Source organism: Apteryx rowi, unplaced genomic scaffold, assembly GCF_003343035.1.
Source record: "Apteryx rowi isolate R43461 unplaced genomic scaffold, aptRow1 scaffold_806, whole genome shotgun sequence".
NCBI lineage: Eukaryota > Metazoa > Chordata > Aves > Apterygiformes > Apterygidae > Apteryx > Apteryx rowi.
Genome location: NW_020451101.1, coordinates 3,714 through 27,438, shown reverse-complemented (window position 1 = coordinate 27,438; position 23,725 = coordinate 3,714). Strand labels below are relative to the sequence as shown.

Below are 23,725 nucleotides of genomic sequence, written 5' to 3'. Positions count from 1 at the left end.
TCGGCGTGAGCTTCTGCCACTCTGCCCCAGGGAACCTTGCGCTGGGGCTTCCCCCCCTGCTTTTTGTCGGTCCGGGCAAAGYGAAAACGCATGCGAAACCTTTGCGTTTCGTCCCCCGTAAGTGCAAAAAAAAAAGGAAAAAGAAAAAYGCAACTTTGCTGTACGATCGTTGCATTCTTCCRAACCAACAAGTCTTTCGAGCGTTGCCTCCGAGCGGGCTCGTGGCACCTGCTTTCCTACGGAAACGGCCCCTTCGGGGGATTCACGTGGTCCCCGGCAGATAATTGCGATGGTCCCCCCCGGCCTTTCGCATCCATGAATCACTCGGGGATCTGGGCACTTTATGCCCATTAGCGAATTAATCCTTACAGCCCCTGCGCCGGGGAGGGAATTAGCSTCGGCAGCGCTCAGCTGGGAAATGGGTGAGACGGAGCCCAGCTCGGCGCTGCAACCTGGGGGGGGAATCGCATCGCTCCCGGCCGTAATAGCAAAGAGGGAGCGCTTTTCCGAGCGCTTTCCCGTGGCCCCCTTTGCGCCTGGCGTGGCCTCCGCCTCTCCTGCATTAAACCTGACTTTTTTGGCAGCCGGGCTCATTTCGCCGCCTTTGAAAATTCCCGTCGGGGCTCCGAAACCAGCGCTGCCACTCGTAGGCTGCGACGGCTCCGCCTGTTTTATTCCCGCGCGCGCGGCCACCGGAGCCACCGCAGTGGGATAAAGTGATTCCCGCACGATTCCCATGCGATTCCCACGCATCGAGCGCGGCCGGCTCTCGGTTTTCTCCCGAAGCCGCAGCGGAGGGGAGCGAGGCTCTCAGCGGGCGTTTCGGCTGTGCCGGAGCCCCTGCTGCCATCCGCCCTTGGCTCTGGAGCGCCGGCTCGTGCCGCGGGATTCCCGCGCTGCGATTCGAAGGCGCTCGGAGGCTTTACAAAAGCGGTGGAGAGGAAAAAGCCGGCGCCAGCCCTTGTTTTCCGTGTTGGTGCTTATTAGACCGATGGAAAAAATCCTATTCTCGCCTAGCGAGCGAGGCTGCAGCCTCCCGCGTTTCTCCTCTGGCTCCTTCCCTAACGGAGCTGCCGCATCACTCCGGCTGAAAGTCCCGTATCCTCCTAAACGCGGCTTTTCAAATGACCCCATTTATTCGCAGAGCCGTCAGAGCCCGTCGAGTAAAGGCCGCGGCCTCCGTACGCCTCGAATCCGCTCTCTCCGAAAGGCCCTTGGCGTCCCCGGGGTGCAGGAACGCGGCGCCGCGCTCGCCCCGACCCGGAACGCCGCCCGCCGCGGGGAGGGGGGGAGTTCGCCCTTGAAAACCTGCTTTCGCCCCTCGCCCCCGCGAAACAGCGGGCCGAAATAACGCCACTCCGTGTCGGATGCTGATGGAAGGAGATTAAATATTAAAGCCGGCGCTGTGGCTTTAACTCATTGGATTTTTTTTTTTTCCTTTTCCCCCCCCTTTCCCTCTGCTCCTTTCCTCCCTGTGCAAAATGACATGATTTAGCGCCGAAGCGCCAGACTCAGCCTCTAGGTTTYGGCGTTTGGAAATGTGTGCCGAAAGATATATAGCGTCTGCGAGCGTTCCCGCGCGCGGGGAGGGGGGAGAGGCAGAGCCGCGGCGCTGGCACCGCCGCATAAAGATGTTAAATAGAGCCGTAACGGGCGGCGAAAGCGGGAGAAGCGCCCTAGGAAAAAGAAAAAAAATAATAATAAAGGGGGAAAAAAAAAAACCAAGCTGGGACGGACCAAAAAAAAAGATTTAAAATAGGTTTGGGGGGACCCGTGCTGCTGAAGCCGGGCTGCACAGCGCCTGCGGAGCTGGGAACGGCACCGGCGTTGCGCCTGGCTCCGACCCCCCCGTTGCTGCGGGTCCGAATAAAAGCAGCTTGAGGCTTATTTGCACCTCGGCCCAAAAATCTCCCCAGTTTCTTTGCTTGGTGCAAGGCAGAGCCGGAAAATTTGGGGAACGGTCTTTAATATTTAGGTGGGGAGCGGCTCTGATAAACCCCTCTCTGCCGCGACGCCTGCAAGCGCTTCAAGCCCGCGAGTGCAAAAGCTCCTAAATCGATTTTTTTCCCCTTTTTTTCTTTTTTAATCGGAGCCCTCTCAAAAGCGCTGCGGACCCGCCTGGTATTTTTGCAAATATATGCAAATTTTGCATGAGATATATCGCGCCGAAGCCGACGGGGTGGTGGTGGTGGTGGTGGTGGAGGGGGGATAGATGGGACGGGTCTCGCGCGTCGGCTAATTCGCGGGCGGCCCTGGGCTGCGTCGGTTTGTCCGTCCGCTTGAAGAGCGGCGAGGAAGGAAGGAAGGAAATTCTCTGCTGCGGCGGCTCTTTCGAGAAACAAAAAAGAAAGAGAGGGAAAAAAAAAAAAAGAAAGGGGCTGCGCCGCATGCATAAAAATCCTGCAGCACGGCCCGCGAAATGCCCTCAGCCTCGCCGTTTGTCGCAGTCTATTAGGAGAGGCGCAATCCATCCTCCGCTCTTTTATTATTATTTGCTTTAACTCCATCCCTTCCTCCAGCCCGGCTCCTCGCGCCGGCTGCTGAAAAGCACCCGGGGAGGTCGCCGAAACCCCTTTTTGTCTCGTTTTAATGTCACCCCGGTGCCCCCAGCCCTTGCTCCGCTCGCCGGCGCGGGCAGATCGAGCCCCCCGTTACGCCGCCGGCACCGGAAAACCCATCCTGCGCTCCGGAGCGGCGTTACGGAGCGCCGTCGGCCCGTCCCGCTTCGTCAAACCGCGGCCGGTGCCGGCTCCGTCGCCCGAAATGCCGCCCGACCCCGACAGCGGATAACTCGCCCCTCCGCGAGCGATAAAGCGGCGCTTTTCACCCAGCGGTTTGCATTTCCCCTCTTCGGCGGCCGCTTGCAAAAAAAACCGATTATGGCAAATRTTTGTCCCCGCTCGCCGGAAACCCTCCTAATGGCTTTTGCGGCGGGAGCAATGTGTTCGCACCCCGCTTCCCCGCCAATCTGTCCCACTCTGGTTTCGCTCAACRCTCGGCAGCGACCGCGTTCCAGTTGCTCTTTCCACCCCCCCACCGCTGCCGAACCCGGCTGCAGGATGTACCGTAAAACGCAAAATGCATTTATTCACGATTTTCTAAATTGTTTCATTTCAGAGGTTTACAAACGAGGACCACCTGGCGGTTCATAAACACAAGCATGAGATGACATTGAAATTCGGCCCCGCTCGAACCGACTCAGTCATCATAGCAGGTATGTGGCGCTCGATCCAGGCCAGCTCGGAAAATGGTGCACATTAATATAGCATGACTGCAAGATTAATACCAGGGACCAGATGCACTGAAAAACGTCTCTACCTCCCATAAAAAGCTCTTGTGATCTGCATTTAATCAGGAGGAAAGGAAAGCCAGAGGCTTCCAAGTTTCTATTTTTTTTCTTTTTTTATGGTGGTATCAGGTTTTGTGGCTTGCTTTTTTTTTTCCCCCCCCCCTCCCTCCTTCTTTTTTAGCTCTCACCCTTTTTATTAAGGCTGGAAGATTTACGGGCGAAAGGGTCTCTCACGTTTCTGCATGCGCTTTGAGGACGATGAACAAAATCTGACAAACCCGGCTTCCTCCCCTCAGCCCAGGTGTCAATTTTCTCGAGCTTTTAGGCTAGCAGTTAATAAATTAAAATGCCACCGAGTGCACCGGCTACTGCCGAGAGTGCATTTGCGGAGCCCAAATGAGGCGCTGGGGCAGCTCACAGTCAATGCGGCCTTTATAAGCTTGGAGAAAAAAATGGATACTGTCGTCTGGCAGCGGATCGCTGCCGGTTATGGATATTCTCCTGCCTTGTCAATCCCCTTTCGCTGGGGCTTCTTGAAAGGTTTGCGTTCCCGCCGGATGAAAGGGCCGTCGCTGCGAACGAGAAGCGAGGGGGAAATGCTTCCGTAAGCCTTGCGAGTTCGCAAGGGGAGGCTGCAGTCCTGCCGTTTCGGTGACGAAGCGGGTGTTAAAAAGGTCTGGCACCTTTTTTCGAGATCTGTCTGCAGCCCAAATTCAGTGGGGAGCTAGGAAACAGCGATGCAATTTGTTCCTTAAAGCCTTTCGGTTAACTGCACCTTCGGGTTGCTCTTCTGAGAGCTCGCGCAGCCCGTGCCGGAAGGGCAGAAAGCATCTCCCGGGGACGAAACGGGCTTCCCAGGGGCAAATAATTTCATACGGGATCRGGCTAATGGGTGAAGGATTTGGAGCAGGGGCTGAAAAAAGCCTCCGGTTCCTAAAGATCGTTCCTCCTTCCGTTCACCGTGTTCCTAAACGGGACGCAGAGGCTGAGCGTTAGCTTTTGCTCGATAAACCCCAGGTGTAAATTGGCCAAGTGGCGACGGGAGTACGGAAACGGAGCGCRGTCCAACCTCCGGGTAAGGTCCCTAACGGGGACGCGTGATTAAAAGGCCTCGTGTTTGCTGCTCCCGGAGGTGGATGCTCCTCCGGGGCGGCTAAACCGCAAAGCGAAAAAAACCTCCCAAACCCATTTAGCTGCGGTCGGCGCAAGARCAGCTTGTTTAACACGAGCTTGCGCTGGCTGAGAGCTCGACGGCGGAGGAGGCCGCTGGGGGGGTTGCGAGGGCTAAAAAACACGCGGGCTTTGAGCAGCGAGAGCGAGGACGTTACTGCCCTAAATTCCTGATGTCCTTTTTTAAGCCACTCTTTCGTCTCTGGGGTTTCTTCTTCTCTCCCTGTTCCGTGCTTGAGCCCAGGGAATCGCTCCCTGGGTTAAGGAGCAGGATTCGGCGTAGGTCCCTTGCCGTAACTCCACAGTTAAGCTAAAGAGCCGTGAAGACTCGTCCTCTCTCTGCCTGCTCCGAGCCGGCAGCGGAGAGACTTGCTGAAACGGGAACGTGCCCCGCTAGGGCGATGCCGTGGGCGGAAGCGTCGGTGCCCTTCCCGGCGGGATGGGTGAGAAAAGGTGGGATGAGAGAGGCTGCGATCCCCCCTTTCGCGYTTCAAACGCGACGACGTTTTCTGCCGGATGGATCCTCTCGGCGTGACGTGCTCCTACGGGGCCTCCTGACCCAACGTYGCGCGGGAGAACGAGGTTCTCCGGCAGCCGGGAGGTCGCTCGCTGCTTTACRGCCTGGGCGATGGCCAGGGAGATCATGACTCGACGTGTTAATACGGTGGAAAACCGGCCCCGGAGGGACCGAGCTTTGGACAGCGGTGGTAATTATTAGCACTCCCACGTAGCCGCCTGTCCTTGGATGCGCATTAATGTTCCCTCAACGAGAGAAACGGGGAGCGAAGCGGCTCTTCCCTGGCTCTATTCCGCCTTGGCCGGAGAGCTGCTCCGCTTGGCTGTTTTCCCCACCACCACTGCCCCGATCGCCGCATGTTTTTAAGAGCTGCTCTTTCCACGATACCCCCCGGGATTAAACCCCACCGTCTCGCTTCCTCGCCACGACTGTTCCCGAAATGCTGGGGCGGGACGGGCTGGGGCAGGATGCGACGCACGGGCAGGAATCTCACCGCAGTGCAATGGTTCTTTAGCATTTATTTATGGGAGACACAAAATCGCCAAGCGATTATTTTCCTCTTTCTGAATTGCTTTTTGCAAACGTGCCGCACGCGCTCAGTGGAAAAGCATCCACGCTTTTCCACGGACGCCRGGAGTCCCAGGAGAGGGCTTAAGGTGGTTAAAATGAATTTTCTAGCCTCTCTTTGACTTCTAATCGCTATTGCAACCCAAACAGATCAGACTCCGACCCCGACTCGCTTCTTGAAGAACTGCGAAGAAGTRGGACTCTTCAACGAGCTGGCCAGCTCCTTCGAGCACGAGTTCAAGAAAGCCGCCGAGGATGACGAGAAAAAGGCAAGAGGCAAAGGCCACCGCCGCCGTAAAACTGAGCCGCTGGCGGATCAGGGAGGGGGGCTGGAGGGGGGGGCCGCGCTCTTCCGATGAAACGCATATGCCGTAGGGTGCCTGAGGCTGCTCTCGGGTTTAACACGCTTAGGTGGGACTGTGTTTTTGCAACCTGCGCGACTTGGGCTGCCTGGTCTGCAGTCCGGCCCTCCCGGTTCGCGCGGGTTTTAGCGGTTTCCTTCGGCTTTTCCCTTCCAACGCGAGAAAAGGCGGCACCCGCAATTCCTTGCAGCGCAGGAAGGAGATGCAGGAGAGGATGGAGACTCAGGAGCCATCAGGGGGGTGCAAAATTCCCCCAGAGCCTCCCTAGGGCTTGTCATCCGTAAAGCTTTCGCCTCCCGCCTGCTCCTCCCGCGCTCTCCGCAAAGCCGGGGGTGGGAGCGAGCTCCCGGCGGCTGCCCGCAGCCCCGGAGCAGTCGCAGCCCGTGCAAAGCAAGGRGGGGCCGCAGGGAGGGACGAGGCGCTTCCTAACAAAGAGCAGGATCGATTCGGACTGCCCCTGCCTGCCCCAGGGGTCCGAAGGACGACGGGAGCTCGTCAGATAGCAGCTAATTAAGGACGTTTCCCCCCGCCCCTTTCCCCATCCCGCCCCGCTTCCAGGATCCGAGGAGCAGCAGATGCGCGTTGGGCTCTTAGGCTGCCACCTACATTTACTCGGGTGATATATGTCCGTACATACGCTCGCAGTCAGCGGCGCTGCTCGGGAATAAACTGCCGCAGCGGAGCCGCGTAAATCTTCACCGACGCGGGGTGCGGAGGAATTCGGGATGGGAGCCGAAAGCTGCCTCTCGCCCGCTCCCCTAATAACGGGGCTCTTTAAAGCCGGGCTTAGCTTTTGGTTTGCGGTTTTGCCCAGAAACGGTGGAGCAGCCCACAGTCTAGCCAGTCGCTTTTATATGCGGGACCACCCGTATCCTGCGCTGCCTAAGAGCCGTCGGACGTTCGGCTTTTTTTTTTCCCTTTTGCTTTTCTTTTTCCCCCCTTTCCTTCCCCTTTAGGACGCCCGCAGTCCAAATATTTCTGCCGTCGGCCAGGCAAACGCGGCGGCTCGGAGCGCGGCGGGCTTTCGGGCGTAGGGAAAGCGTCGCCTCCCCCCAATCCCTAGGAAATCGCCCCGCGCGCTCGGCGCCCGCCCAGGTGGCTCGGCGGAGCCGGCCCGAGCTGCCCGCGGCGTCGCCGAGATGCTTTGAACGTTTGCCCGCTTTGCCGCCGTCGCCTTTTTCCCCTCCGCTTCCGAGGGTGGTCTCGACGGCGGCACGTTAATGAAAAGCAGAGGCGCGGCGGGGGGCTTCCCCGGAGGCGCTTGCAGCGGCTTGAAACTTTCCTGCCTGTTAATCCCGTCTCCTTTGCCGTTCCCGGCGCCACGGCTCTGCCGAAGAGGGCAGGTAAACGGCTCCTGCCCCCGCCGCCGGCAAAGCGCCGGCGCTGGAGCCGCACCCTGCCGAAAAGCGGATCCGCGGGTGCCCGGTTTTTCCCGGGTGTCGTCAGCACTGATTTAGGCAGCGTCCCACTCCCTCGCCCTGCCTGGAGGGAGGGTGATTTGCGAGGTCCGTTCCAGCCCGATTTAACGCGGCCTCCTGCCGGCGTAGCCTCACTCGCTTGCTTGCTTCTCCCTCGCTTGCGGACACCATCTTCCCTGGGGTCTTCTGCTCCGCGGAGGACGGAGGTGGCCGCTGAGCCGATTCCCCTCCRCGCTGTCCCCCTGCCCTCCTCCCATCGCCAGCTGGGGAGGGGGGGTTATCAGCCCCAAGGGCTCCCCAAACCTTCTTGCACGATGCTGGAGCCTCCGCTTGAGCATCTCCTGGACTTCCAAAGGTGCCTTGCCACCGGCTCGGCCCCTCGCGCTGCCCAGCTCGCCCTGCCCGCCGGGGGCAACCAGCAAGTCATGAACTGGTCAAACTGGGGCACGTGGCACCGCGGGAGCCCCGGGTGGTGGCAAGTTGCCAGGTTCAGGCATATGGTCGGGTCTGCTTTTAACGGGGGGCTCCTAGATATCTAACAACTTGCCTGGCTCCTCRTTTGCTTTTGATAATCGGGCGATAAAATAATTGGGGCTGATTTATACACTGCTTTGCAGCTCTTCYGCGAGCAGGCATTTGGCTTAGTTACCTGCTCTCCTCAGCAGAGCCCTTTTCCGGARAAAAAAAAGGCCAATGGAAAGAATTGTGTGTGTGTGTTACTGCGAAACCACAAAATGGTGCCATCTGGGGCAGAGACCGTCTCCGCTTGGCCTCCGGCTCTTCGGAGCGGCGAGGCACYGCTCCCTGCCTCGGGCTCCCCGATGCTGCTCGAGTCCAAATAAATAATAATAATCTGGCAAGAGCTCAGAGCCGGGGCTCTTCCTCTGGGAATGGCCGAATGTTTCGCAAAGCCTAACGGTCGCTCTGATCCGTGGCTGGTTTTCCCGCAGAGCGCCGGAGCCCTGGACATGTCGCTGCCTTCGACCCCAGACATCAAAATCAAGGAGGAAGAGCCAGTTGAGGTGGACTCTTCGCCTCCGGACAGCCCCGGCTCTAACCCGCAGTCCCCCCAAAACAAGGAGAAGGTAGGTCTCCGGGCCGGTGCCCTGCGGAGCTGCCGGTCTCCCCTTTGCCGGGGGAAAGCACAAAGTTTCTTCTCCGCTCACGCACCAAGGCCTGATGTGAGCTTGCGAGGTTGCCGTCTTATTTGAGAAAGAAAGAGAAAAGCTGGTTCCTTCCCCAGCTCCTCAAATACACATTTGCTGCCCTTAAATATCCGCGTGGATTTGGCAAATGAAGCAAGCCGTGCTCTTTAMCCTGGGGTGAGGCTGCGGATGCTCTTCCGGCAGGGTGGAAGTGTAAAGCACCGAGGAAAGCACCTTCTCGGAGCCTGGCTCCGTGAGTCCGAGCACATCAGTCTAGGTGACACGGGCTCCATCTGAATAACTTTCCACCGTAGAACCGTTAGCTGGGGCCGGAGCGGTAATTCGGAGAGGGGGATCATTTCCCAGGGGCTGCCGGAATTGCTGTGTCCTGCCCCGTTCCCAGCACTGACATCAAATCAGCGCGACTTTGGGCTAAGTCTCACCCCTCYGTGCCTCAGTTTCTATTTCACGGTGCCTGAATTTTTCCTAAATTGCTTTTAAGCCATCAGAAGGAGAAAACCAGATGATTATTAGGCTGATGACTGCGTGTATCCTTTTGCCTGTGTTTAGGAGATCGCCTCAAAGCCCGTAATCATTTCGACGCCTACTCCGACCATCGTGCGTCCCGGCTCGCTGCCGCTGCACTTAGGTTACGACCCGCTTCACCCAACGCTGCCTTCCCCGACCTCCGTCATCACCCAGGCGCCGCCTGCCAACAGACAGCTTGGGTAAGGAYGGAAGAGGGAGACGCACGCTGAGGTTTTTATTCCCGAATTGTCAGGGTTCCCGGGCGCTAATTAGGTACCTAAATAAGTTAACTCGATTGCCGGAATGGCTGAGGTGCYGCCRTTCCCGCTGCGGCTGCTTGGGCATRAGGGCCTCGTTGCAGCGCAGGCTGGAAAAGCCGGATGGGGCGTAAGCGCGGAAAAGCAGGAACTAATTGTTGTAGGGTAACGAAACGAGGCGGAACTCGCCGCGGGGAGAAATTAAGCTTAATCCCCAAACACGCCGCCGAGACGCTCGCTCTGTGCGATGGGAGCGCGGCCTGATTGGGGACTGAGTCGCTTCTGCCGCCTGCTGCGGAGGAGAGGGCTGCGAGAAGCTGGCGGTAGGAAATTGTCTGCATCTTTAATGGCTTTGGGATTCGCTCAGACAGCTGCTGCCTCTGAAGTGTGACCTCTTCTCCAACCTGCTGGCCTCCTTCAGGGTCAGCGTCTGCCTCGGGAGCTGTTTGTTTGAGCGGATCTGATGACCTGCTCCTTTTCGCCCCTTTAACAGYCTGCATCGGGGACTCGGGAGCGCTCGGTGCCGTGGTTATGAGCCTGCTACGCTGCTAGGTAGCTGCAGGCCTGCACATAAAAGGAAGGAGTCGGAAGGATGCAGGAAACACATTACAGTGGGCCCTCAGGAGACGTATATTTAGCCCCATTTCTATTCTTTGGTGTCAGGATGCTTCGTTTTTGCCGTGGTCCCGACCTCTTTCTAATTGCCCTTGTTTGAGGCTGGCTCCTTGCATTAACCAGGCCATTTATTTGGGGGTTGTCAGTTCATATTTTTGTGCGTGTTTTTGCTATGACCCTCTGGCACCATCAATCCAGGCTTCCTGACGGAAAGTGTTAAATCCTGTCTTGAGGCGTTAAGGGGTTAAGTGATTGCGCCGGGGCTTCGCAAGGGCGTCGCGTTCCTTTCGGTAACCCGGAGCGTAGCACCTCGGAACCGTCTCCCTCTCGCTCGGAGGAAGGAGAAGATCAGACCTGGAGGAAGGGAGCCTTTAATACGGTTTTGTGGGCTCTTCGCAGCCCACGGCACTGGATCCCTCCTGGGGCCCGAGAGCCGAGCGCAGCGGGCGGAGAGGTCGGGTTGCAGTTTGCTCGAGGGTCCCTGTGTTTTAGGGCCGCGGTGGAAGTGGCGGGACCGTCGGGAGGCTGCGAGCTCCCTGCGGCTCGGCTGGTTAGGCTGGGATTTTCAAAGCAGCCCGGAGGATTTGGGATGCCCGGTAGAAACGAAAGCGAGTCGAACGTTCGCCTTCCCCGGGYGGCCTTAAAAATTGCAGCCTGAGTTATCGGCGCTGCAAACTTCCCCCTCCGACCTGCGTTCYCTGCGTCTCCCCACCCTGCCGTGACTCCGTGCCAGCGCGCCTCCGAGGATCCCAGACGGCAGAGCCTCCTCYGTGCCTTTCTCCAGGCTCGGCAGAGGAGGCAGCAGCAGGTTTTTATCTCGACTCCCCCAGCGGCAGCCTCCCAGCAGCTCTGCTCTTCTCCCGGCTCTTCTCTGCCTCCATTCAGCTTCCCGCTGCGCTGTCGTGAACCGAGGAGGAAGAGCACAAGCAGCCTTTACTGGCCGGGAAGGTTTCCTTCCTCCCGGTTCGGCTGGAGCGGATCAGCTCTGCTTTTCCTGAGCTCTCCCGGGCGGCGCTGAGCCCGGAGGGTCGCAGCCAGAGGGACGGTAGCGCAGGGGAGAGCTTGCGACGATCCGAAATGGGAGGCGGTGGCATGTGCGCCTGTTCGGCAGCGCCTGCCGCCTCTCGCTGCGAAACGGTCCGCGAGCTGGCGTGCGGCGAGCGCGCCGGAGGTCGTTACCTTCACGCGTGCTCGTCTAGGCTTTACACCAGCCAATTCAGCACATGGTCAAAGTACTCACTCCGCTCCAGAAACGTGAAAATTGGCCCAAATTCACTAACCGCAGTTAACTCGCGCTCCTGCCCTTGAGCTCACGGGGCTGCCGGGCCAGCAGAAACTTGAAATAATCCGCTCACGGGGCTGCTGGGAGAGCTTAAAGTTGAAATAATCCGTGCGAATTTGAATTGTTTCTCCAGGTCTCCCACAGGTTCCCTTCCACTCGTCGTGCAGCTTGCAAATGGACAGACCATGCCTGTCCTTCCAGGCCCTCCTGTACAGATGCCTTCTGTTATATCGGTAAGAGAAACGTCCAACACAGCTCCGCGGGGCAGAGGAGGGGACGGCRTTTTCCCCTGCCAACTCTATGGCGACACTTCCATTTCGTAAAAATTCAAGCGCGTCTCCCCGCTCTGCGCTAGATAAGACTGGAATAGGAGGAAGAGGGGGGCCAGCTCTGGCAAGGTAGTAATAACACATCGATCACACTAGAGGGCAATAAGTCTGGAAAAAAACAAAGCCTTGCCTGGACAGATGGCTCATGCCATTGATCCAGGGCTGGGAACTGTAGGATCCCTGATTAGCTGCTTCCATTTGGAACAGCGTGCTTCAATTGAAACCGTTCGAGCTTGCAGAGAACATGTTGGTCTTTGCAGGCCAGGAAAGCCACCCTAACCTCGCCAGCATGCTAAAGAGCTGCTTGAATATTAGCATTGCGGCTTGTGCTTTTGCACGCGGGGCATTTTCCGYGGTACGGGATGCGCGAGCAGATTTGCCCGGTGGGTGGCTTTTACATCTGAGCGCTTCAGCTCCTGCCCAGGCAGCCTGACTCCCGTCTGTCCTGCGGGGCATGTCTTTTGGGTTTTGGGTGAGTGGTGGCCAAAACCTTCTGCCTCAGGTAGCAGGAACGTTGATGTCCAAGTAGGCAAACACAYGGGCAACTCGGTGTAGCTAGTGGGCATGGAAACGTCTTCCTACCTCCCTGCTTGTTTTAAAGTATGGTTTGCGCTTGTGTTTTGTGCCGGAGTGGCTTACAAAAGCCAGTGCGAATTTTGGCTTTCCCTCTTCAGCGAGGGAGAACAAATATCTGTTTTCTAGAAGGGGATGCTCTAACTTACCCTTGGTGTCGCCGCAGCTCYGCGATAGAGCTGGGCAGAGGACTCAGGAGAAGGTCTTGCATCCGCCCTCTCCTCCTGTGCTGGTGGGAAAAGCCTTCTGGGAGGGAGGGAAAGGATGAAGTCTTTAGGGCTGCCCTTCTTCCCCTCCCGAGGAATTGGTTGCTATGGCTGGGCTCTTCTTAAGCAGTCGCTGTGGCCGCCAGAGGGGTGGCTGCTGGCCTTCGGTGGCAGCAGACGTGACTGATGGCAGCAGTTAAATGCAGAGCGGTTGTCAAGACTTATAAATGCGCTTGGTCAGGGAATTATTCTAGAGCTGCTTCGCGGGAAGCGCTGGCGAAAGTAGCACCTCAGCTTCCAAAACCCCCGTGTTGGTTTCTCCCTGTTAGCTGGCTCGGCCCATGTCCATGGTGCCCAACATTCCCGGTATTCCTGGGCCACCCATCAACAGCAGCGGGTCCATCTCGCCATCAGGCCTTCCAGTGCACTCAGAAGCCAAAATGGTAAGTGTCCCAACACGTGCCTGGGCAGGGGAGGTGTCACATCCATGGCGTTGCCCTCAAGTCTTCACCAGCTCCCAGAAAAGACTCCGTCTGGAGTCTTTTTTTTTTCCTTGTGGCCTTTGCGAGGAGACGCTGCTTCTCCAAAACCCTGCGCAGCCGTCGCGGCGCCTTCCCGCACGGAGAGCAGGTGTTACAAGTGCCACCAGGAAGATCAGACTAATCGGCGCTGCAGCTCTGGCAGGCGGAGCGGGCACGCTGGCGTCAAGACAAACCTCAGCCCCGTCCTAAGCGCGGCTGTTGTGTAACGCCGGAGCTTTTGGTTCCAAGATAACAGATGGGTTGGAGGTGGGCTTGAGGAAGGCAGAGCCAAGAGAAGAGACGCCGTGCTGTAATCCAAGGCTCCTAGTAATGGTTTTCATCTAGACTCTTTTAGCTAAAGATTTATGAAAGCGTTTTCCTCAGTTGGCTCTTCCACAGATCAAAGTGATGCATGTGGAGAGAGGAAGCAAACCTAAGTTTGAGAGCAAAGAGCGGTGAAACCCCATGGGTTTTTTTGCCTGACACAAGGTAGAGGTGTTTGCAGACCCATCTCTTAACGGTGGTGCTGCTCACCGTTGCTGCGGGGCCCTGCGCGGTCCCTGCTCCCATCGCACCCCAGTTAGGCGCCTGCAGGATTCGCGGGCGGATTAGAGCCATGAGTGGGCTGAGAGATCTTAAAGTCTGTTCGAGGCATGAGACAGAGCCATCCTGTCCCGTGATCCTGCGTGCGGCTGCCCAGGGAAGGAACACGCCAGACGTGCTCTCGATCCCGTATATGCCCTTCTCCATCCCCGAAAGTCCTCTCTCCAGGTGCTCGAGGGCAGTTCAGGCTCCAAAGCCTGTTCAGTCCRTGCTCTTTGTGCGGAGCCTGCCAGCTGGGAAGCGGATCAGTGCCAGTCGCTGTAGCAATTTTGGGATGCAGACACCTGTCCACTTGGGCCTGAGTTGGAAGCCACTGTCTGTCTTTGGGTAGGCCAGATGGTGATGGCTTTCGGTTGGATTTGAGTCAGCCGCAGTCCCTGAAGAGCACATTCCCCAGGGGCCTGGCTCCTTGGATGGCAGAATTGCTGGTGAAAGCCTTAACGACATGGAGAACAGGTCCGCTGATGTCCTCTTTTCTCCTCTGACAGAGGCTGAAGGCCAGCTTGACGCATCAGACAGCTTCCTCGCTGAACGGCAGCAACCTGGTGGTGGGCTCAGCCAGCACGATGGTGACTGCGCGTCCGGAGCAGAGTCAGATACTCGTCCAACACCCTGACGCCCCTTCCCCAGCTCAGCCGCAGGTCTGCCGCTGCTTAGCCCGCGAGGTCGGGCCGGAGATGCCGGGGGGTTCGGGACCTTGGGGAAGGAAGAGGAAAACCTTGCGACACCCTGGTTCGCAGAGGGGGTTAAAAACCTTGTTTTCTTCCGTGCGSTTCCAGTACTAACGCTCCCAAACCGCGCCAGGCAGAAAACTTCAGCAGCACGTTCATTTGCTTGACGAGGTCTGGAGTTTGGGAAGGATATTTTGCTCTCTTCGTCCCCGCTCAATTACTGGGGTTAAACGCTCCCCTCTTAGGCAATCAGCTCCGCTGGTTCCTGCCAGCTCACCAAATGCCAGCCTTCCATCAGCATCGCCACCTGCTCCGTCAGCTAGATGGGCTTCCAAAAGTTTAATATCCATATGCTGCCTGACAGCAAGTGCCGAAGTGTAACTGCACTCCCCGATTGCGGCRGTGCAATTACGGAGCCCTTGCGGAAGGGCCGGCGAGGCCGCGTCTGCAGCGGCGTTCGCCCTCGCTGCCTTTTTCCTTTGTTCTCTGGAAATAAAACCGGGCAATGCGGCGGGGTTGTGAAACCCTGTGAATCCGTGGCCTCCGCCAGCTTCTTTAGCTGAAGGCGTTCAAGGGGAAATTTAACCCACATTAATTTTTAAAGCAAATTGGCCTCTCAAAAGCGGCAGTTGGAGCGCGGCGGGTGAGTTAGCGGACGCAAACGGAGGCCGCGTTCGCTTCGACCGCGGCCGATTTGACTGTGCGTGGTTGCGTGTGTCAGAGCAGCACCGGACGCTCCCGGCCCTGCAGCTGGAAGTTCCCCCCGGACGGGTGGTGACTGGTTGTGTGGGAACCTCCTAGGTCGTTGCAGTGCGAAGCAAAACGAGCTTGTTTAAAACCTCTTCCGTGAAATTAAAAGGAAAGCTGTTTTCTTTGCATCGCCGCGCCGTGGGGGATGCCTGGGGTCATTTACCGCGTTAGCTCCCGCGCGCCGAGGGGGAGAAACCTCTGCTGTCTTGACTGTACCCTCCAAGTCTCCGTGCAGGAGTTTGGGATTTAACTACTTCCCCTGCAATTCRCCCATCCGTGGGTTCGCCCGGATTCACACCGGACGTTTGCAGAGCGCCCTAGACGCGGCGGAGGCTGCCGGAAACGCCTGCAAAAGGGGTTTTGTCCCCAACTCCCTGATTGCAGCCCGGGTTGCTTCACCCTCCGGCACGCCGTCCCGGCCGCTCTGCAAAGGGAATTGTTGGAAGCTCTGACAGCTCCTCCGTCAAACCGAGCGGCAAACGTCCTTAGCAGAGACGCGGTGATGTCGGGGCGCGTTCCTGCCTCCCCTTCAGTACCTCTCTTTCCTGATCTGCAGGTTTCCCCTGCCCAGCCCACACCCAGCACCGGCGGGCGGCGGAGACGCACGGTTGACGAAGACCCCGACGAGCGCCGGCAGCGGTTCCTGGAGCGGAACCGGGCCGCAGCGTCCCGATGCCGTCAGAAACGCAAGCTCTGGGTGTCTTCCTTGGAGAAGAAAGCTGAGGAGCTCACGACCCAAAACATCCAGCTGAGCGTGAGTATGTAACCGTGGAGGCTGAGTGCAGCCGTTTGCCGGCCTGGCAGCGCTGGGACCGTCGCTCCAGAGGGAACATCTGCAGAGGCGATGTGCGCTTGGGCATTGCTCCCTGGAGCAGGATTGCTGCCTGTGTGCCTAGGTTTCGCTCCCTGGTCTCCATCGTGTTGCTCAGGATAAGCCTCGAGCAGGACACGGGGGAAGAGCTCTGCCTCTTTGCCCCATCAAGGCAGCGCTGTAGCACATGGAGCAACACCAGCGCCGGCAGCAGAGCCTGGAGACCCCAGGAAGCAGCTGTATTTGCGGAATGAAAAGCTCCCCAAAGTTGGGGAGAGCTTTCTGCTGGCACAGGGTCAACAGAAACAGCCCCAGTCCCCTTCCTGCGCCAAGGACCCGGCACAGGGGCGAGCGGGGAGGCTCTGCAGCTGCGGCCCCCAGCCGCGGCCCGTAGCCGTGCAGATTTTTCCACCGAACGGGGGCTTCCTGGCTTCCTGGCAGCACCCTCCATCTGCCTAGCAGAAGTACTGCACGTCTAAGGATACAGACAACCGAACCTAATTTCACTCCCGTTGCAGTAAGCCCCCTTGTTAAGGCTCTCAGGGTTGGCCGAGGATTGAAGGGTCGGTAAAGACTGAACTTGTGTCCGTTCTGGGCTTTTTCTTCCGTTGGTTGCTAGTGACTCATGCAGTGGGATTTTTTTTCAATAGCACTGATCATGGTATTTTTATTCTCTTCCCAAGATAATTATAGAAACCGTTTCCTCGGGCAGTTTTGAAATACAGTTGACTGGCTTTCAGCTATTTCTCCAAACGTTTTGGTAGAGGAATAATATGCTGCACGAAGTTTTCAGGGGAGTGGAACTGGTTTCACGGCAGAACGTTAAACCTGAAAAGCTTTGGAGACTCAGACATTTTGGTCTTGGAGGAGCAAAGAGAAGGAGAGGGAATATATAACTGGTTGGGTAACAGATCACTGCTGGTTGCCTTGGTGGGGGAGAGGATGGCCCAGCGGTCGGGGAAGTAGCCAGAGTATCGAGCAATGGCTACAGAGCTCCTCTGTGGCTCCAGGTGAGTTGTTTTCCTCTCTGTGCCGCAGTTCCTCACCTGTAAAACGTGTAATGTTAAACCTGGAGGTCAAGGCATTCTCTCCTTAAATCCGAAACAGCTCATGGAGGTGCTGAAAGCTTGGAAGAGCTCTGATCTTCCACGCTGCCTGGCGTGGGCTGCTCTAGTTGTAGTCTGCACTGCTGCTTGTGGTCAGACTGCGGCATGCGCTGGGATGGAGGCATCCTTCGGCGGATCGCAGTACGCTGAGCTTCCCGCTTTGTTTGGTTTTCCGTCGGAGCCAACAGCGTCCTGGAGCGTCTGACTCAAACCACTGGCGTTGGCGGGAGGGCTCAGGCGAACGTACCTCCAAGACTAGCGCGGCGAGGGGCTTTCCAGGCAGTGGTGGGGGCCGCTGGAGGGAAATTCTGCAGTCTCTTGCACACCGAATTCCCCAAACCCAGAAACTTTGTGTTTTAGGTGTTCTTGGGCCAGCGATATTTCAACTTAGGCGAGTAAATTTGCAGGGCACATAAATTAGCTTTCTGCCGTTGCTGGAGGCTGCTGTCGAGAGCGTGAGCGATGCATACGTGTGTGTTTGTTTTCAACCCGCAGAACGAAGTTACGCTACTGAGGAACGAAGTTGCTCAACTTAAGCAGCTCCTGCTGGCTCACAAGGACTGCCCCGTCACTGCACTACAGAAGAAAACACAGGGCTATCTCGGTGAGTGGTGGCTTTCGCTCGTCCTTGCTGCCCTTTCAGATAGGTCTAAGCAGACGAAACCCCCACGAGACACAGAGGAAGCTAGCCTTCATCGTAGCCTCTGCTCCATCACCCTCCCACTACTTCAACCTTGAAGGACAGGAGAGACCTTGGTCCTGTGTCTTCTGATACGGCCTCCAAAGTGTCCCTGTTGAGGAGGGTCACCCAGTGTGGACCTGCTAGGGAGTTAACCGCAGCTTATCCCTGGCTGAGGAGATCTTGCAGTCAGGTAGCGAGGGCGGCTAGGCTGCGAAAGCGATGCGGGAAGGAGGCRGTGCCTCTCCCGTAGCATCTCTGCAGCGTGGACTGTTTGACATAGATCCGTCAGATCTGCTTCTCCCTGGAGCGTGGGCCAGCGTCTCTCCACCCGCTCGCAGGCAGCCTGCCAAGCGCTCGATATTCTCTTTGAAGTTAGAAACTATCGCTGTTCTGAAAGCGAAGCCGGAGTCGGAAAAGGCCAAACTCTATAAATGACATCATGGGGCTCTGTATCTTGCTCTCCGCGATTCACATCAAACCGGGTTTGGAAGCAAGAAGACTTCTTTTGATCTTCTTGTCTTTCTTTCTTTTTTTTTTTTTCCTTAACACTGCCTATTTCATTATAACCAACCCGGGAGCTAAACATCATGGCTGCCTTCTTCTTGCCTCTTGTGTCGTCTCTGCAACAGCAGCTCCTCGCTGCGCTGTCGGTGCGGAGCCCTTCGGAGAATCCTCGAGTCCCCTAGCGTCGCCTGCATTAACGGGCCATGAGACAGGGCTGGATGGAGAGAAGGAGGAAAGGGAGAAGGTCAAAAGCGAAGAAAGCGGGTCCTGTCCTTCCTGACTCCCGATTCCCACCTCCTCCTGGGTCTCTGAAGTGCTCTGCTCCCGTACGGCGCGGCACGAACACACGCCGTGCGGGGACCTGGCGTAGCCTGGCTTTATTTCCACTCATTACCGTGACTCGCAGCTTGAGTAATGCGGTCGTGAAAACCCTCGCTGTCCCCCGGCCCTTGCAGACAGGTGTTCTCTCCGTGTCTAACGCCGAGAGGCGACATGATTTTTCCTGTTCGCTTCCAAAGTTTACAGTTCCTATTATTATTCCGCGCAGTCTGTCTGCTCCAATAATAGGAATTCATCGCACATCGGAATAATAAAAAGGAAATTCACACCTCCCTCCCCGGGCCCCCTCCTCCCTGGCTGCCGGTTTTATTATTGAGATTTGTGACTAAGCAGGTCCTTAAACAAAAATGCCAGATTCCCTCGATGGAATTACAGCTGCCTCACGTACAGTTGGGTTGTTTTATTGGCGATACCTTGTAAATCTCCTTTTTGGGGATGCCAAACTGCTATATTGCTCTGCTCGACCTTCTCTCTCTCCCCGCCAAGTCGGTTCTCAAATCTGCTGCGCTAGCCGCATCTTTCAATATGTTAGCGAAGGCCAAGCCAAGGTTTCGCGAGCGGAGGTAAAACCAGCTSGGGGAAGGGGCGCCGTGTTCAAGTGCCGGGCGGAAAAAAGGAGCCCAAACCTCCTCCAAACCTCATCTCCGATTTTTCCGGTGTCATGGGGGTTTTTACCCGCTTGACGTGGAGGAAGTAGCCCAGCTCGCACCGTTATTTTGCTCTTTGGAAGGAAGGTGACCGCATCTTACCCGTAATTCATCGAGGCAAGTGCACGGGAGGGAATTTCCTCTTGACATCTGTAGATAATGAGCRTCTACCCCCAACGAGAGAGGTCTGATTGCTCTCGCCTCGGTGTTTGATAGCTCACAAATTATCCGCCGCCTTGGCGGCTCTGCCTGGGCGCAGCGTGCCGTTCGTGGGAGAGGATCCAAAGTTCGGGAGACCGATCCGCGCCGCTCGGAAACGAGCGCGGGGGGGAAGGTGTCTGCCTGTGTTTTCTTCCCGTCCCTTCAATCCTACTGCTTTGAGTTGCCGAAAGAAATGGAGCAAGCAAAGAGTTCATAATTCTAATTCTAATTAATTGTAATGGTCTAGGGAACAGTAAAGAGCAAACCAGGTAGTTTATGTTAAAAAAAAAAAGACAAAAACAAGCTAGAGCGCCTTTGCAGAAGGCGTTTCCGCGTCGTGCTTTCCTGTGCGCTCGCCCGGCAGACGGTAAGGACGCCGAAGGAGCTGCTCGGTCCCTGGGCTAAACGGCCTCGACCCAGGGACCGTGCCGGGAAATGCCACACAGGAAAGCGCGTTTGCACTAACGAGGGACACGGATTTACTGCCGCGAAGGTTGCGCTGGCTCCGCTGTCCTTGGGGGTGACRCCCGCGCTCGCTGCCTCGCTGGCGCGACTCCGGTAAGGTTCGGCGGCGTTTCCCAACGGCAYGGGACCGGCCGGACCTGGTGGGGCGTCACGGCTCCGCTCAAATCGCTTTTATTCCCAGGCCTTGCTCGCTTGTGCCAAGCAGCTGCTCCGGCCCATCCTTGGGGGGGGGGCCCAGCTTGGTGGGGGAAGCCGTGATTCCCRCAGGGATCAGCGTCTCTATCCCCAKCCTATTTTGGCTGAAAAGGCTTAGGATGAGCGTTAAATAAATACCTGCGTGATTTCTGCGCTGCTTAGAGRWAGGGACGGTCTCCCATCCYGCYGCCCTGCTGTCTAACCRTCTTTTCCTTCTTTTTTCCCCCTYTCCGCTCCAGCAGAAAGCCCGAAGGAGAGCTCGGAGCCCACCGGCTCGCCCGCCGCCGTCATCCAGCACAGCTCCGTCACGGCTTCCCCCAACGGGCTCAGCGTGCGCTCGGCGGCCGAGGCGGTCGCCACGTCGGTCCTCACCCAGATGGCGAGCCAAAGGACAGAGCTGGGGCTGCCGCTGCAGTCCCACGTCATCATGGCTCCACAGTCGCAGTCGGCCGGCAGATGATGCCGCAGCCTCCCCCCCTCCCCGGCCCCGCGCGCGGGACCCCGAACTAACCGCGAACTCGCAGCCGGAGAGAGACCGACCCGAACCGGAGGGCGGACGCGGATTTTTTTTGTTTTTTGGGTTTTTTTTTTTTTAAAAGCGAGTTAAGGGCAGCTACGGCGCTTCTTCCGCTGCAATAGCCTGTAYGGAGCCACGGCCGCGCCGTCGGCCGGCCCCGCGGGACGGCGGCGGATCGAGCGCCTTCTCCGTCCCTTAGCTGGCGAGCGGGCGAGTTGCCGAACTGTCCTGACGCGCGGAGCCTCGCTCCCAAAGCGCCTCAAAAGGTTCAACCTTGGGGTATCGGTTACGTTAACACTAAACCTCCGGGCTTGGCGGTTCCCCTTGGCGCTTTCGCTCTTCCGTGCCTCCCCCTCCGCTCGCAGCGAAGGGAAAAAAAAACCCCGTAGCTCTTGGGAGGCTGTGACATTTAGTCGTGCTGTCACCGTATTTTATTTTTAACAGCGTGCTGCTTGCAGGCATCTGCTCCCCGCGCTGCTCTAGCTACCCGGGACGCTGCACCTTCGCCCAAGAAGCCTCCTTGAGCCCGGAGGTTAACGGCACCGAGGTCAGTCTCGTCGCAGGAACYGCCCGGAGGCCAGCGGTCGGTTTTTTCGGAGCGAGCCCTGCCACCACCGCGGAATCGCTGTGAATCGGTTTGCRTGCGACGGTAGGGAGAGGGGGGAGGGCATTCCTGCTGCGCTGGGAGCTGCGGATAAGTCACCCGCCGCTCTCTTAGCGGGATGCTCCAGCTGCTTGAGCGAACCAGTGCCCGTTCCGGCAGCGCAGGGGCTGCTCTTGGTCTTCCTTGCGGTTGAGTGGTGCCGGGTTGTGTCTGCCRGGAGCCAGGTGCTCCGGGAGCTACGCGGACGCCCGGAGCCGGCCCAGCAGGCAGCAATAACGCGAGTCCCACGGTTCTTCATCTGCTGTCAGCTCCGCTGTGCATCTTGGCCAACGAAGCCCTCCATTTCCAAGGATCTTCTCCTCTACGCGTAACCTTGATGACCTTAAAAACGGTGGCCTTAAATCATGAGCAGTTGCCTGCTCCGAGGGGAGGGAGCGCAAAATAGTGTTGCTACTTGCCCGGCTTTTTACCTCTTCTTCGCTATATTCTTCTGCTCTCGGGGACGGAGCAGCCGTTGCTTCCGAGCCGGAGCGAACGAAGGATTCGCAGAGCTTCCAGTTCCGTAGGGGAGGTTAGAAACCAGCCTTGACGTTGAACGGCGCTTGGAGGGGCATCCACTCTCTTGCCGAGCGGTGGTAGCAGGTCCGTGCGTGCTTCCCARCGCCATTCCAGGCCCTTTGCAGTTGACGTTCGCGCACCGTGGTTTGTGTTTCGGAAGAGGGGAGGGATGCGCTTAAACCAAACCTCATCCAAGTCCACGAAGCTCTCGGCCCTCCGTCTTCCCTTCCTCCTCTGGAGGAGGAACCTTCCTCGCCGTCAGGCCCTTCGGCCCGAGCCGTCGCCCGCCTCAGGTTGCACTCGCCACTTTGGATGCAAGTTTGCTCATCAGAGCGGTTCGAGACTCGGAGGGTTTCCAGGGATGGCAAAACCCAAAGCAAAATCCAAGCGAGGAACCGGATCGTGCAGTGGAAAGCGAAGCTCCGCGTTTTGTTCTGCTGCCGGTGGGATCTGTCTTCTCCCCCTCTCCTCTCTCAGGTTTTCCTAGACCTTGCGGCCACGCTCGCGACGCTCTTCTGCCTTCGCTCGTTCGTCCTGGGCGTCAGCTCATCCTGGGTGCAAGTCACGGAGCTGCGATAGGGAAGGGCAGCAAATCCTGGATTCGTTCCTGCAGCTCGGAATAGCAGCTTAGGACAAAAAAATGTGTCGCGAACACGTTTGCTTCGGCTCCGCGGAGAAGGCGGCAAAGCGCCGCGGGATGGGAAAAGGAAGGATCACGGTGTCTCCAGCCGCCCTGCTTCCGTATTTCCTCCTGCCTCAGCTCCCCTCAGTGCACAGACGCTCGGTGCCTTGGGTAGATGCTGGGGAAACCCAGGAAAACGCCGCCGTGGAGCTCCGGAGGTTGGCGGCGGCCGTCAGGAAACGAGCGTCGCCGTCGCCGGTACCATAACTTTTTTTTTTTTGGATTATTATTCTTTTTTAATTGGCGGGATTTCAGGTTTAGCCTGCCGCATTCAGGCACGCTTTTGCTCACGGCATGTGATGCTTTGCACCGCTTTCAGGGATCGGCCGAGCAATTCCCAGGGCGGCTCCCAGGCCAGGCCGGCTCGTTGGAATAACGCCGGCCTAATTCCACTTTGCCTCAACTGGCGAAGCGGCTGCACTTCCCTGTCCACGCGGATGCATCCCTGATGTGCACCTTGCTCCGGTTGGGAGAGATGCTTCCGGCCTCCCTTTCCAGCTACGGATAAGGGAGAGACAGGGAAGAGGTAAAGGAGAGGTGGCGGCAGGGCGGTTCTCCGTTCTCACCCTGGTGGGACGAGCCGGCCGCGCAAGACGGTGTCCGAGCCGCACGGATCGTTCTTGAGCATCCTGCTGCGGTTAATCCCCTTCGGGGGATCCGCAAGATTCCTGGCAGAGCTGCTTTTAAAGCCAAAATGGGATAAAGCTTGCAAAAGCCGTGGCAGTTCGGACTTTTCCAGCCGGATGGAGAAGCTTGGTTTTATTTACTAAGACGGCTGCGCTCAAGTAAGTCGTGTTTAAGGGACGCTGGCTGGAAAGACGAGGGCTGCGTGGAGCACGCGGCTCCCGAGGAGCCTTCGCCTTGCGAGGAAGAGGAATTCCCCGCTGCTCCGCGTGCACTTAAAGGAGCTGCGGAAAGCCGGAGCGCCGCTGGGACTCGTGGCCCTAAATCAGCAGCTGCAAGGATGGACAGACGGACAGACAGGGGCCATTTTGCTTCTTGTCCCGTTTGGTTCAGCTCTTGTCCCAAGACTTGGTGTCTTTGGGGGGAAAAACACGGATTTCTCCTAGCGGGGAAAGGATTTCTCCTCCTTTCCAGAGGTTTCCCGAAGGGTGGCAGCCGCTCCGGCTCTGCAGCTCGCTGGGCACGTGCACTTTTCCCTGCCAACCCTCGGGCTTTGCCACCTTCTCCCCGGCTTTTCCGCGGGACCTGGGGCCATTTGCAACCCCACATGCCTGCTGCCCCGGAATGCTTCCGGTAGGATATGGAGCGTTTCACTCAATCCGTCTTTCCTGTATTGTCCGAGAGAAACAAATTGCTAAATAACATGTCCTGGAGGAGCTGTTTTCCCTGCTGGCACAGCGCAAAACCCAGGGAGAGCCTTCAGCCCGGCCGTCGAGAGCCGGCGTGGGAGGGAAGCGCTCCCTCCTCTTCCTCCCGTGGAGACGAARCTCTCCCAGCCACGATCCGTCTCCAAATTCCTTGGGAGAGCAGGGCCGCCGGTAAGGCATCATCCTTCCCTCACTGCCACCTTGGAAAAAACCTGGGAATCAAAGTCCCGGGCCCTGATTTAGTCCGTTTTGCTTCCGTTTCTCGCCCAAATCCCCCCCC

At 57.7% G+C, this 23,725-nt stretch overlaps 1 protein-coding gene across 8 annotated transcripts in view; it reads left to right on the top strand.

Annotated features, from left to right (window-relative positions):
* Positions 1–23,719, top strand: part of ATF7 (activating transcription factor 7) — a 60,392-nt gene extending 36,673 nt beyond the window's left edge. For 4 of the 8 annotated variants that reach the window (XM_026089248.1, XM_026089246.1, XM_026089247.1 and 1 more), the window contains 10 exons: positions 3,118–3,214; positions 5,694–5,812; positions 8,274–8,408; positions 9,039–9,196; positions 11,284–11,383; positions 12,588–12,701; positions 13,871–14,047; positions 15,360–15,557; positions 17,216–17,324; positions 19,993–23,719. In XM_026089248.1, coding sequence (XP_025945033.1) covers positions 3,118–3,214; positions 5,694–5,812; positions 8,274–8,408; positions 9,039–9,196; positions 11,284–11,383; positions 12,588–12,701; positions 13,871–14,047; positions 15,360–15,557; positions 17,216–17,324; positions 19,993–20,213 — 1,428 coding nt within the window. In that variant the 3' untranslated portion in view covers positions 20,214–23,719. The remainder of the gene's footprint in view (positions 1–3,117; positions 3,215–5,693; positions 5,813–8,273; positions 8,409–9,038; positions 9,197–11,283; positions 11,384–12,587; positions 12,702–13,870; positions 14,048–15,359; positions 15,558–17,215; positions 17,325–19,992) is intronic. The other 4 variants (XR_003257355.1, XM_026089250.1, XM_026089249.1 and 1 more) reach the window with 4 other exon arrangements.
* Positions 23,720–23,725: the final 6 nt, after the last annotated feature.